The sequence below is a fragment of the Bos javanicus genome, chromosome 3 (assembly GCF_032452875.1).
Source record: "Bos javanicus breed banteng chromosome 3, ARS-OSU_banteng_1.0, whole genome shotgun sequence".
NCBI lineage: Eukaryota > Metazoa > Chordata > Mammalia > Artiodactyla > Bovidae > Bos > Bos javanicus.
In genome coordinates, this window is record NC_083870.1 from 15,018,546 (window position 1) to 15,033,323 (window position 14,778).

The 14,778-nt window shown below is 41.1% G+C and overlaps 1 protein-coding gene across 2 annotated transcripts; it reads left to right on the plus strand.

Moving 5' to 3' along the window:
• Nucleotides 1-437: 437 nt before the first annotated feature.
• On the plus strand, nucleotides 438-9,751 carry RIT1 (Ras like without CAAX 1). Of its 2 annotated transcripts, none has more exons than XM_061413046.1 (6): nucleotides 438-587; nucleotides 1,039-1,183; nucleotides 1,357-1,413; nucleotides 3,877-3,950; nucleotides 4,168-4,359; nucleotides 7,054-9,751. In XM_061413046.1, exons 2-6 carry the CDS (start codon nucleotides 1,081-1,083, stop codon nucleotides 7,282-7,284), a joined length of 657 nt encoding a protein of 218 aa, XP_061269030.1. In that variant the 5' UTR covers nucleotides 438-587; nucleotides 1,039-1,080; the 3' UTR covers nucleotides 7,285-9,751. The 2 variants fall into 2 exon arrangements, with proteins under 2 accessions (XP_061269030.1, XP_061269029.1); XM_061413045.1 differs by lacking the exon at nucleotides 438-587 and adding an exon at nucleotides 683-845.
• Nucleotides 9,752-14,778: the final 5,027 nt, after the last annotated feature.

Sequence of the window (14,778 nt, forward strand, 5' to 3'; positions counted from 1 at the left end):
GATTATCATTTCCTGTGGGAAGGCATTATATTCCTTAAAAATTTTTTTTAAATTATAAATACTTCACTTAACATTTGCTTAAAATATGTGCAGAAATCTGATTAGTCTAACTAGTTGTCTTTGAGACCTGATTGTCTCAAGTCATTTAAGAGCCCAATTCATTGCTCTTGTCCATTTGGGGAAAGTTTTCTTTTTCTGCTGTTAAGCCTTAAACTTGATCTTGGTCCTCTTTTGGGGAGGATTGGTGGGTGCTCGTTTCCTTTGTTTACCCATTATATTTGGCTAAATTTTTTTATATACAGTACTGGGTAAGTTAATTGTGTTAACGCCTTTGTGGGCTTGGGCCCTCAGCAGTGAGGCGCGGAACTGGGTTTGAGGACCTGGAGGGACGATGGCCCTCCCCGGAGGGGGTGTGGCCAGCTTTGGGCGTCACGGGGCCCGCCCCGCCCCTCCGGTCGGGACGCGGGCGCTGGTGGCGCCATCTTTCCCGGCTGCGGGAGGGGTCACAGGTCAGTGTCGGATCCTCGGCGCGGGTGAGAAGGACGAAGTAGGTGATCAGACCGGCCGAGACCTTCAAGTTCCGACCGGTAAGAGCAGCAGGAGAAGGCTGGCTCCTGAAACGGAAGGGTGGAGGGCCTGAAGGAGGGCCGGAGATGCAGCCGGGGGAGGGGGCCGCAGAGAGGAATGGGGAGGGGGCGGAACCTCCGGGTACCGCTGTCTGGAGAGGACCCTTGCGGCCTAAGGGGAGGTGTTCCTTTGGTCCTCAAACCTCCGCTTTCTCACTGGGCTCCTTCCTGCTGTGTCCCGGTTTGAAGATTTCTTTGTCTCTAGACTTTCTGGAAAATGTAATAATTCGGGAAACCTGTGATAAGTCATAAGACTGAACTGTCGGGGAGGGAAGGTGATGGTGAGGATTTCTTCTACGGCCGCCAGAAAGGGAGCAGGAGTCATAGGCCAGCGTATGGGAAAGCAGGGCGCTGACTAGGACTGTCGTCACGGGTGCCTCCATCCTGGATTAAATATTTTCTTTTATTCTAGGTGCCTTTTCCTCGGGGTAGCCCGGGATTCTCCAAGAGGACAATGGATTCTGGGACTCGCCCAATTGGTAGCTGTAGCAGCCCTGCAGGGCTGTCTCGGGAATATAAACTAGTGATGCTGGGTGCTGGTGGTGTAGGGAAAAGTGGTAGGTGACGTTTTTCTTCCATCTTAACAAGAAATAAGAATGAAAAATGCTTACAACAAATGCCTTCCACCCAAATCAACTGGGAGACTGGCTAGCATGCAGTATTGATACTTAACAGTTCTTTCCATGGGTCATCTTTGTGTGGATTTTACCTTTCATTTCTTGTTTTAAAGCCATGACCATGCAGTTCATCAGCCACCGATTTCCAGAAGATCATGATCCTACCATTGGTAAGTCAGAGTATCACTTATGTTTTACAAATAAACCTCATAAAAGTTTCTTTGTGTCAGTTTTTGAAACAGTTTTAAACCATTTATATTTTGATCCTTTGTTGGTGCCTAAACAGACTTATTTAATAAGCCTATCATAGTGATTGCTAAGCAAAAGCTTAAGCTTTTTTCCTAGCTTAAGTCTTTATGTACATCAGCCATCTTAGTCTGTCTTTTATTGAACATTAATGGGACACTTTGTTATATTTTTATGGGTGGTATACCATGTTGCCAGGTTAAAGGAAAAATTTAAGGGCCACTTAACAGAAGCCTTTTGCTATCATTTTTCTAAGGGTCTGATTTGAGACTGACTCTGTAACTATGAGTCAGCTGGTTTGAACTTCCACAAAAGGAAGCAGAAAAACAAGTAGAGCCAGCCTGCTGAACTCTTTACAACCCAGACATCCAGAGCCTGGACTTACTTGTTCCACGAGAAGCGCGTCATTTACTTCCTTATACCTCAAGTTCATTACATAGCAAGGTCTTTCTTGTCTTTCACAGTCCTTAATGCTCAGTTGTTAGTAAAACAGAGAGTAAAAAGTAATTTTTTTTTAAATTGCTATTCTCTGTAAACACTAAGTACATTACTGTTATTCCTGAACCATAAGGAGACAGGTTTGATTTTTAGGAATTATATCCCAGGATTATAGAAAACTTGTGATGGGAATGGGGAGGCACAGAAGGCCGGCTGTATTAGTTATGTTTTCAGGAGGTGACACTGTGTCGGGTCTCGGGAGAATTTCCATTGGGTCAAGCTAATGAGTGTTCTGTGCTAACCCATCTTTGGATGTGGTCATTTTATATAGTAGGTGCTTTTGTGGCTTGGGGAAAATAGAAACAGTTCTTATTTTTTTCATGTACTATATTAAATTTAGAACATTGTTCACAAATTCACACTGTGGTGGGAATTTTAGAAACAAAATTAATTTAGGGCTTAGTATAATTTACTTAGAATTATCTTTTCCTGGGACTTTCCTGACGGTGCAGTCCAGTGGTTAAGACTGTTTCCATTCGAGGGGGCACAAGTTCCAACTCTGGTCAGGGAACTAAGATCCTGCAAGCAGCATGGTGGCCCCCCCCCCCCCAAAAAAAAAAAAAAAAACTAAACTAAAAACTTGTCCCCTGAAAAAGTTCCCCTCCCCCCCACTCAGCTGCTCTTCTGACAATATTACCTGATTCAACAACAGATACTTTTACCTATTGAGTTATGTGCCAAGCACTGTGTTAGGCCCTGGGGTTACAGTAGTGAGCAAAAAGATATGGGTGTCTGCTCTCATTTGTGCTTCCCTGGTGGCTCAGAGGGTAAAGCGTATGCTTGCAATGCAGGAGACCTGGGTTCGATCCCTGGGTCAGGAAGATCCCCTGGGGAAGGAAATGGCAACCCACTCTAGTACTCTTGCCTGGAAAATCCCATGGGAGAAGCCTCTCATTTAGTTTCGAATTTAGTGCAAGTTTGTCGCAAACTTTGGCTGCTAAATCTAAGAAGAAAATCTTTATATTGTAACATGCACATATAAGTATACATTTGTATATATGTATATGTAATTAAAATACCATGAAACTCTATTTACCTCACTATTTATGTTGCACTTTTGTATTTCCTCTTTCATTTTAGATATCTCCTTGTTTATTTGAATGCTGGTCCTAACCCATTAAATTCATCCACAACTCACAAATACTGATGGGTGCATGACCTGTAGTTTGAAAATCATTGGTTTAGTAGGCCCTTCATCTTTGAGGAAGAGTCAGAAGCAGGGTTTCAAGAAAAACTGTTTGAAGGAAATACATCAGGGTGTAAGGAGCAAATGTTTGAATGGTGGAAATAGTGAGGCTTTTTTTCCAAAATTACCATAATAATATACATAAAGAAATAGCTCTCATAAAGGAGACATTTTGACTATATGGATTCTCTAGGAGACTCTGATATTTCTTTTTCCTGTATTAAAAATGAGGAGGAACTATAAATAAAGCTTTAATGAACTTTGTACCATTTAGGTTTTTTTTTTAATCTGTAAAATGGAGTTAATACCACCTCACTGAATTATTGTCACTATTGAATGAGTTAATATATATAAATCACTTAATATAATGCTTAGTGTTTAATAACTGTTTATTAAATGGTGAAGTTTTATGGCCTAACACTTTTCAAAAAGATAAATCTCTGAGCTCTTTTTTAGTTTAGAATTGTAGGTGAAGTCTGAGAAGTTTAAGATATGAATAAACTTAGGTCATGGCTTATGTGGAAGAAAAAAATTAGTTGAAGACCCAATTTACATATCTGAATGGATTTAGGGGCTTCTTTGAACATCTGGGCACTTAAAGAAACTTATGTGTAATCATCTTCTCCGTAAGATGAATTTCAGAATAAGTTTGCATATTCCTGCATTTATGAGTTGATAATACTGCCTCTCTTCCCTCCTGTAGAAGATGCTTATAAAATCCGGATCCGTATTGATGATGAGCCTGCCAATCTGGACATTTTGGATACAGCTGGACAGGTATTAAATCTCAAAATGCTATGAGTAAAGGCCTTTTCATGCTAGTAAAGGGGAGGGAAAGACTTAAGCAGAGAAGATCACTGGTTCATTTCTTTTAATTTTTCATGCACTCTGACTCAGGACAGCAGGTAACAAGCATCTCTCTTTGAACTAAATAGCTAAAGTATGTATGGTTTTAGCTTGTATCAGTACACTAATGACCCTTGTTTCCCTCTAGGCAGAGTTTACAGCCATGCGGGATCAGTATATGAGGGCAGGAGAAGGGTTTATCATCTGTTACTCCATTACCGATCGTCGAAGTTTCCATGAAGTTCGGGAGTTTAAACAGCTGATTTATCGAGTTCGACGTACTGATGATACTCCTGTGGTTCTTGTGGGAAACAAGTCTGACCTAAAGCAGCTAAGACAGGTGAGGATAGACTAGAAAATGCTATATGTAATTGTGTGAGATTAGTCATTTGTGTTTCTTGGTTTATACATTTCTGTGCCTTAAAATGAAAATTTAAAATTAGCTTCTCCCCAGCCTGGAAAATGTCCCTATATCTTGCTCTTATTTTGGGTAAAGTCTGGATTGTAGGAATCAGTTTACAGGACAAAATCCGCAGGTCACAAATCAGATGACAAATAGGATACACTTTAAGTGAGGCATCATGGACTACCCTGATGGCTCAGCCAGTAAAGAACCCACCTGCAATGCAGGAGACACAGGAAACGTGAGTTCGATCCGTGGGTTGGGGAGATCTCCTGGAGGAGGACATGGCTACCCACTCGAGTGTTCTTGCCTGGAAAATTCCATGGACAGAGGAGCCTAGCAGGCTATAGTCCAAAGGGTTGAAAAGAGACACAAGTGAGCATAAGCACAGATGGAGGTATCATGGGATTTTCATTTCCTAAAACCTCAGAAATAAGTCTCTTTATGTTGCAAAGAGAGAAGCTTCGGCTTCAAAGTATACTTCCTGATGGTGAGGATTATGATCCCAGTAAAGGAAGAATAAGAGAAATTGTAGAGGATTTTAGAATGAGTGATACCCTTCAAATTAGCAGCAGTGTTTAAAATTTTGCTTTTTGGTATAGAGATGAAGGTGTAGTGAAAGGGGCATATTTATCAGCACTAGTGAAGGCAATGAATGGTACAAAATTTTTAGAAGTAATTGGATAGTTAAGTTCGTGATGTTTCTTGGTTGCTTCCTCTTCAGAATAATTTATTCAGGGATTTATATATAAAATATTTGTTGCTAGGCTATTAATGGCAGCAAAAAATTAGAAAAAGGCTAAATGTCCAAAAGTAGGAGAAATTATGTCATATTCATAATTTGATATGTTGATTTCAGGTTCTTATGGTTTTCAGTATTGTAGCTTAATTATAACTTCTCATTGCCTTGTGATTTACTTTCCTGAAATGTATGAGGAAATTAAGATTGTATATTTGACATCTATAAATATTCCCTGTTCCAAAAAGTTACCTTTAAAATAGACTAGAAATAGAATCACATAATTTGAAGATGGAAGGAGTCTTAGAAGTGAAATAATCCAGCCTCTCAACAATACAAATATCACTGTGCTCTGCTTGTTCATCTCCGGAGTTGGAGAGGTCTCTTCACTTTGGGGCGGCAGTTGTAATTATTTTCTACTGTTGTTGTTCAGTCGCTGAGTTTTGTCTGACACTGTGGTCCCGTGAACTGCAGCACACCAGGCTTCCCTGTCCTTCACTATCTCCCAGTTTGCTCAAACTCATCAAACCACCGAGTTTCAGTGTTGCCATCCAACCCTCTCATCCTCTGTCAACTCATCGAACCACTGAGTTTCAGTGATGCCATCCAACCCTCTCATCCTCTGTCACCCCTTTTCCTCCTGCCCTCAATCTTTCCCAGCATCAGGGTCTTTTCCAGTGAATATACAGGGTTGATTTCCTTTAGGATTGACTGGTTTGATCTCCTTGCTATCCAAGGAACTCTCAAGAGTCTTCTCCAGCACCACAGCTAGAAAGCATCAGTTCTTCAACACCCAGCCTTCTTTATGGTCCAGCTCTCACATCCATACATGACTGCTAGAAAAACCATAGCTTTGACTATGTAGACTTTTGTTGGCAAAGTAATGTCTGTGCTTTTTAATATGCTGGCTAGCCTTGTCATAACTTTCCTTCTGAGGAGCAAGCATCTTTTAATTTCATGACTAAAGTCACTGTCTGCTGTGAATTTGGAACCCAAAAAATAAAATCTGTCACTGTTTCCACTTTTTCCCCATCTATTTCCCGTGAAGTGATAGAACCAAATGCCATGATCTTAGTTTTTTGCATGTTAAGTTTTAAGCCAGCTTTTTCTCTCTCCTCTTTGACTTTCCTCAAGAGGCTCTTTAGTTCCTCTTCACTTTCTGCCATTAGAGTGGTATCATTTGCATATCTGAGGTTGTTGATATTTTTCCGGCAGTCTTGATTCCAGCTTGTGCTTCATCCAGTTTGGCATTTCGCTGATGTGCTCCACATATAAGTTAAATAAATAGTGTGACAGTATACAGCCTTATCATACTTCTTTCCCAATTTTGAACCAGTCCGTTGTTCCATGTAAGGTCCTAACTGTTGCTTCTTGATCTGCGTACAGGTTTCTCAGGCGATAGGTAAGGTGGTCTGCTTTCCTGTCTCTTTAAGAATTTTCCACAGTTTGTTGTGATCCACAGAGTCAAAAAGGCTTTAGTGTGGTCAATGAAGCAGTTTTTCTGGAACTCACTTGCTTTTTTTATGATCTAACAGATGTTGGCAATTTGATCTCTGGTTCCTCTACCTTTTCTAAATCCAGCTTGTACATCTGGAAGTTCTTGATTCACGTACTGCTGAAGCCTAGCTTGAAGGATTTTAAGCATTACCTTGCTAGCATGTGAAATGTGCACAATTGTACAGTAGTTTGAACATTCTTTGTCACTTCCTTTCTTTGGGATTGGAATGAAAATGGACCTTTTCCAGTCCAGTGGCCACTGCTGAGTTTTCCAGATTTGTTGACATATGAGTGCAGCACTTTAACAATATTGTCTTTTAGGATTTAAAATAGCTCAGCTAAAATTCCACTATGCTATTACCACTATAAGTTTTCTCTTGTTTACATTTTTAAAGGTCACCAAGGAAGAAGGATTGGCTTTGGCCCGAGAATTCAGCTGCCCCTTTTTTGAGACATCTGCTGCATACCGCTACTACATCGATGATGTATTCCATGCCCTTGTCCGGGAGATTCGTAGGAAAGAAAAGGAGGCAGTACTGGCCATGGAGAAAAAATCTAAGCCCAAAAACAGTGTATGGAAGAGGCTAAAATCACCATTCCGGAAGAAGAAAGATTCAGTAACTTGAAGGAAAGATGTAAAATGTTTATCTGTGAACTGCAGTGCTTAATCAGAGCAGTCCAGTAATCTGCATTAGTGAGCGTGGTGCTTGTTCTTTCTCCTGTTATGACTGTTATTTTAAAAGTAACTGATGAAGGGGACATGCCCACTAGGAGATTTCAATGATGTGGTATTTAAAGGATTGTCTCTTAGCTAATTCTGATTTTATTAACCCAGTGGAGCACTGTCTACTTTTTAATTTGCCACATTAGAATTTGATCTACCAATGTTTTGGATTCTGTTGCTGACATTAATTAATGTAAGTTTTTTATGCCCAGGGGAATATGCATACCATATGTGTTTGACTAAGCTCACAAGAGGAATTTTTTGCCATGCACTATTCTGCACTCTCTTGCAGTCCCAACTGCAATTTCCTGGGAAGGACTTCTGTCTTTGCTATTCATGCTGTGCTTCCTGGAGACAGAACAAAAATCATATCGGGAAATCAGTTCTACAGAGATCAGTGCTAAAGTTCAGCCGATAGCTATGGAACTGACTCCTCTTGCAGATAGTGATGAGAATGGGGAAATCATGCTGTATGTTTTTGCAGGAACTTGCTAGAAAAAGGTAGGATCAGAACAGTGCTCCCCAGAGGAGCCTGTCTTTTCTAAGAAGTACACATTTGACCCAAATTCACTGGGATGAATGAGAACAAACAAGTAAAATGTAATGAAGCTTTCTTTATCCTACAGTGTTATCTTACTGTTTCAGGGTTATACCTTTCTTTACCTTCAAAGGTAAACACTTTGGAAACCATTACTAGATTACTAAACTCTTGTTTAATCTAAATCCTTGGTTGGGATAGCCATTGCCTTGTACAGGTTTATTTTTTTCCCCAGAGATGCACTCACCAGTACACTTACATTAGTTGCTTCCTAGTGCTTTCCCCTCACTTCTCCATGCTCTCTACAAGAGCTAAGCCTGGCAGAATGTTTTATAGGCCCTTCGTCAGACTGACTGCATTTTCCATACAGAAGAGACTAATCAGGAGTTAGTAAAATTGTGTATGTGCCTCCTTGACATAGACAATCACTAGACTCAGTGTTCTAAGAAAGCCTGTGGCATTTCTGTTTAATGAGCCAATCTTGAAGCTTTAAAATTCCCATGTGTTGAGTTTCTCATTGAAGGTTTCTTTATAAGACCTTGCTAAGTACCCCTCAGGGTTTTGTCTGAGCCTTGACAAAGCTTAGCCTAAGAGAATACCACTTTGATAACTGCATAGTGGAAAAACTATCCTATCTTCTTGGGAAGAATCAGCTTTAAATATTGGTGGTGAGCTCTTTCTTTTAGAACCAGGATTATTTTGATACCTGAACTTGTTATGTGTGGAGATTAAGTCCAAAAGTGCTAAGAGTGATGTAGCAGATGTTGAACGTTAAATGTCACTGAAGCAGTGTTTGTGACCACTTTCAGAACATGAATTTGTGTAGCACCTTTTAAAAAGTACACAGCTCAACTTACTGTTTTCCACTTTTATTACCAACAGAAGGATGGGGTTTTTCCTTCCAATCAGTGGTATATGTTCTGGGTTTAAAGAAAAGTGATGATTGTAACTTTTTTAGCTGAGCAGTGATCCCTTTTGAAACTCCTGGAGATGTTTTTGCGACCAAATAAATCATGTTTTATGGTACTCAAGCCATCCAAAAGTGAAAGACACAGAATTTGAATCTATGCAGGACAAATATCTTAATGGAATCATAGCACTTTGGAGAACCACGGCAGAAGATAAGTACAGTGCAATTCTATGAGTAGTGTTTCACCACGTTTAAACTGGCTTAGAGCCTGTTGGGTTTACTGCCTTAGCTTCTCATTACTAATGACTTAGGGAATTGTTATTAGCATCAAGCAAGAAGTTCAGGACAGTCAAGGCAGCAGAGAATATTGCCAGAAAAAAAATCTTTAAGACAGGAAGGAATTTCTATTGTAGATAAGAAAAATAACAAATGAGTGTTTTTAAGACTATCAGTGTCATATATTTGATCATTGGAATAATTAGCCCATCAATTAGTATTGAGAATTCTGTTCATGGTGCTAAGTAGTTAGAGGGGTGTAATGTGTAGGTCATAGTTCTATTGTTAGTGATTATATAGTGTAAATAATTTATAAGCTCTAAATAGTCAGCTTTATCTAATTTGAGGGCATTAAAATCAATTACTGCCTGGAACTTTGAAGAGAGAAAAATTCAGGGATAGATAAGTTGAAAAGCACTGGAACTGTTTATGTCCATACCAGATTGGTAAACTACAAAATTTGGAAGCTGGTGTCTAGAATTAACTGTTTAGAATTCAGAAGGGGACATAACGTTTTACCTTTGTGGTCTATTAGCAAGAATTGGTCTACTGTAATGTTTGGGGAGCAAAGGCAAGAAAAAATTTTCACTTATGCACTTGTTTTTGAAGACAGTTTGTATGACACAATACAAAACTTTTAAACAACTTATTGGGCCTTTCCTTTATTTACCTATGTGTGGGTAGAAATGTTTGGAATTGGTATACAGAGGTCATTTTAAGAAAAAAATACTGTGAGATTTTATATTCTGGAAAATATTGACTGAAAAAAGTTTTGAGTGTCTACCATGTACAGAACAGCTGTGTCAAGTACCCAGGAGCATGCCATGGAATGCCCCTTCATGCAAAGAGATTACCTCGGTGCTCACAAAGCTTGAGGGGCAAGGAGGGAGGTGGAGGTGCTGCGTCTAACGGCCTTGTCTCAGTGAGCTGAGGTCCCAGTTCCAGGCACCTCCTGGCTCTGATCCCTGACCTCAAACACTGTCCCCATCCTGGAGCCGGTAGACCAACGACACTTGGTATTTGGCCATGCCATTGGAGAAAGGGGTGCAGAGTGAACTGCTGCCTCCACGTGCCTGAGGGACCCTCTTGAGACCCCAGCATCTCTGGGAAGAGGCAGAGGGATGAGGCAAAATTTTGTTTAAAAAAGAGCTTACCTCTTCAGTGAGAAGACAGAAAAAAGCATGTTTATTTTTTATTTATTTTTTATTTATTTTTTTTTAGTAATACTCCATGTGTATATGTACCACAGCTTTCTTATCCATTCATCTGCTGATGGACATCTAGGTTGCTTCCATGTCCTGGCTATTATAAACAGTGCTGCGATGAACATTGGGGTACACGTGTCTCTTTCCCTTCTGGTTTCCTCAGTGTGTATGCCCAGCAGTGGGATTGCTGGATCAAAGTAGTACTGCATTTGCCACTTGATCAAGGGTTAATTCAAGTTGTTTCAAGTACATAAGCTAAATGTGAGACAATGAGGAATAATCTTTTATGTGAAGGTCATTGCTTTTATCTCCACTACTCTAAATAGGCATCAGTGTTGGTAGAGAGGACTTAATTTAGACATTGAAAAAGTGAAAGTGTTAGTTGCTCAGTCTTGTTCGACTTTGTGACCCCATGGACTGTAGCCCACCAGGCTCCTCTGTCCTTGGATTTTTCCAGGGAAGAATACTGGAGTAGGTAGCCATTCCCTTCTCCAGGGGATCTTCCTGACCCAGGGATCAAACCTGAGTCTCCTGCATTGCAGGAAGATTCTTTACTGTCTGAGCCACCAGGGAAGCCCAGTTTAGACATTAGAGAAATATATTTTGTGTCCTCATTGAACACTTATTGAGTAGGTCAGTAACTATCAGAGTGTCCACTATTAAACGGGTGATGGAAGAGGAGCATTCCATATTCTAATGTAACCGCTTAGGATAGGCAGTGGAAGTGCAGTTGAAATATTTATGGACAGTTATATGCACTAAGCCCTGTTTGCTTAGAGGTGTGAGGGTTTCTGATACAGTCAGAGGACTAAAAAGCTCCCGGCTCTGCAGCCTTGATAAAATTTGCATATACAAAACAACTAGAGATCAATCTTTAATAGATTACATGCTTCAAAGTGGGAGTGTTAACAAGGATTCAAAGGAAGGATTTACAGTGGCCTGGCAGATCAGTGGAGTTGACTCTTTAAGGTGGAGGGGTCTTCCCTGGTGATCAAGTGGTTAAGGATCTGCCCCTGATGCAGGGTAACTGGGTTTGATCCTTGCTCAGGGAACTAAGATCCCACATTGCCATGGGGCAACTAAGACTGTGCCACAATTTAAGAAGCCCACGTGCCACAACAGAGATGCAAGACTGGGATTTCCCTGGTGGTCCAGTGGTTAGGAATCTGCCTGCCAAGGTAGGGGGCATGGGTTCCATCCTTGCTCTGGGAAGGTTCAACACGCTGTGGGCAACTAAGCCCGTGTGCTACAACTATTGAGCTGGTGGACCCTAGAGCCCGTGCTGCACAATAAGAAGCCACTGCAATGAGTAGCCCCTGCTCACTGCAACTGGAGAAAACCTGTGAGCTGCAAAAAAAACCCAGCATGGCCAAATTTTTAAAAAAATAAATGAGAAGGACTTCCCTGGTGCTCCAGTGGCTAAAATACACGAGACTACTGTTCAGGGAACTAGATCTCACACGCTGCAACTAAAGATCCTGCATGCCTCAGCTAAGACCCAGTGCTGCCAAGTTAAAAAAGTGAATGGAAGAGGAGACAGATTGAGGAGAGATTGCATTTGACCAGAATAGAATAATGAGATAACATCAGGTGTAATTTCTGAAATTCCTTATTCCTGGTATTTATTACTTATTTAAGAAGAAATTGCTTATACAAGCTTAGTATGCCATTGAAAAATGATTGGCCACGTTGCACTTTTTCCAAACTTAATCTTGAGAAAGATGAGATAAATTTGAAGTCTTATTTTTAAAAGTCCTTATTAACACTGACAGGACACTTGGCTTTAAAAGATGGCTTAATACTGAAAACACTGGAGTTGATTTGTTCAGCTTCAAATTAAAATTTATTTTCAAATCTTTATTCTCACATTTCATTAGCTCAGCTGGAACTGAAACTCAGACGATAATGTCATACAGGGAAGTAGTTGGAAATCCTAGATTTATGACTGAAGATATCACTCACCCTATCTTCAAAGTATCTCTAAATGTTCTCATTGCACAAATTAATTTTGTCTTTCTTTCTCCCCACCAAGTATTGGCCATCAATAATTAGGTATACCATGAATTAGAATAATTAGCAACTATATATTTTACTCAGAAGTTTTCAGTTTTTTTTCAGTGAAAGTTGGAAAATGAGTCTTGCTATTCCTTGCTGTTTTATTGGTTAACTGTTTCAATGGTGTGCTCTTCTCATGTTTGACTAGCCTACACCCATACCCATGAAGAAAGCTTATTGTCGTTTAGTTGCTAAGTCCTGCCTAACTTTGTGACACCATGAACTGTAGCCCGCCAGGCTCCTCTGTCCATGGGATTTCTCAGGCAAGAATACTGGAGTGGCTTGTCATTTCCTTCTCCGGGGGATCTTCCCAACTCAGGGATCAAACCCACATCTCCCGCATCTCCTGCACTGGCAGGTGGTGGATTCTTTACCACTGAGCCACCAGGGAAGCCCATGGAGAAAGCTGCTGCTGCTGCTAAATCGCTTCAGTCGTGTCCGACTCTGTGCGACCCCCTAGACGGCAGCCCACCAGGCTCCGCCGTCCCTGGGATTCTCCAGGCAAGAACACTGGAGTGGGTTGCCATTTCCTTCTCCAATGCATGAAAGTGAAAAGTGAAAGTGAAGTCGCTCAGTCGTGTCTGACTCCTAGCTACCCCATGGACTGCAGCCTGCCAGGCTCCTCCGTCCATGGGATTTTCCAGGCAAGAGTACTGGAGTAGGTTATGGAGAAAGCTAGAGCTGCCTTAACACTTGTCTACAGAAAGCACATTCTCCTTTAATGAGGAGTTGAATTGACTTGCCATCTGTTTGGCACCACTGTTTAGAAGTGAAGGACCTAGTAAGGCCTGCAGGAACCAGGATGGATTTTAATCTTTAGGAAAATGTGATCAGAAAGCATAAGGGAATCAACCCATCTATAGAGGCTTGCAGACCTATTTCTAGTCAGACCTGAGTGTGGCCATCTTCCTTAGGCTAAAGTAAGTTAGTTAACCTAACTAAAGACTCCTAACACAAAGTTTCTATTCCTAGCAGTTTACATTTGGTAGGGAAGACAAAGCAATCCGTAGGAAACATAAAAACAGAATTCCCTGGCAATCCAGTGATTGTGCTGTCACTGCCGAGGCCTCGGATTCATTCCCTGATTTGGGAACTAAGATCCCACAAGCCATGCAGCACAGCTCCAAAAAAAGAACAGAACAGTAAACTAATTTTTAAAAATTGCAAGATCTAGGATTAAATTGGTAGGTGGAATTAGGCCATGAAGATTACTCCAAAGGAGGAAAAGTGTGACTTGGGACAAAAAGTTGAGTTGTGTCTGTAGGACAACTTCGATGCAGGATTCGAAACTAGAAAAGTCAAGACCACAGTGTCGTACATGGAATGAGCATAACAAAGCAAGCTTGGGGTTAAACAGTAAGAGGTGGGGTATAGCAAGAGCCCATAGGGCAGGGTGGAAAAATGTGGAGCCTAGTCTCAAGGGTGCATGATTTTCAAATATCTGTTTATTCAGGGTCAGAAACAATGGAGGGCTTCCCTGGTGGCTCCGTGGTAAAGAACCCGTCTGCCAATGCAGGAGATTCGCGTTCAATCTCTGACCTGGGAAGATCCTGCGTGCCGGAGAGAAACTAAGCCCATATGCCACAGCTATTGAGCCTGTGCTCTAGAGCCCGGGAACCACAGCTATTGAGCCTGTGCTCTAGAGCCCGGGAACTGCAACTACTGAGCCCACGTGCTGCAACTGCTGAAGCCCATGCAGCCTAGAGCCTGTGCTCAGCAAAAAGAGATGCCAACACAATGAGAAGGCCGAGCTCCAAAACTAGAGAGTAGCCCCTACTCCTTGCAACTAGAGAAAAGCCTGCACAGCAGTGAAGACTCAGCACAGCCAAAAAATCAATAAAATTATTTTAAAAAGAAAAGAAACAACTGGAGAGCTGTTTTATTTATTGTTTCTCATTTTCTCACTTTAGCCTCTGGAGATTTCAACTTCATAGCTTTCTGATAGGACCTGATAGGGTTAAAACAAAACCCTCCCAGGTGATTCTGATTGCAATTACCTAGCCATTCAGCCGTTCCTGGGTTAGGGATCACTGAACTGGATGATGTCCAAGTGTCTTGGGAGATCACTTGGGAGATCATAGGTTGTAGTTAACAGGTGTGGAAAATTGTGGCTCTATATGTAACAACAGAACGGTGTGGGGATGGGGAGCAGCTGGGAGTAAGCAACAAGAAGGCTGCTCTAATAGTTAATGAGTAAGCAAACAAGGGCTTTGGCTGGGGGACAAGCAAGAAAAATAAACTCATACCTTGTTATGAAGGAGACCACTGGAGAGCACAAAGGACTGTTAGGTCCTAATGTTCAGGTTATTTTGAAATCTCTGACCAACTTTCAAATATGAGTTGACCTGGGAAAAAAATTACTGAAATATTTTAGCTTTGTCTAATAGTCCTTGCTTTAAAAAGAGAAAATAC

Bases quoted from the DNA above. Each gene is read 5' to 3' on its own strand.
- RIT1 (XM_061413046.1), top strand. From the start codon at position 1,081: ATGGATTCTGGGACTCGCCCAATTGGTAGCTGTAGCAGCCCTGCAGGG. The intron at 3,951-4,167 runs GTATTAAATCTC...GTTTCCCTCTAG, and splicing joins TTTTGGATACAGCTGGACAG to GCAGAGTTTACAGCCATGCG. The intron at 4,360-7,053 runs GTGAGGATAGAC...ACATTTTTAAAG, and splicing joins ACCTAAAGCAGCTAAGACAG to GTCACCAAGGAAGAAGGATT.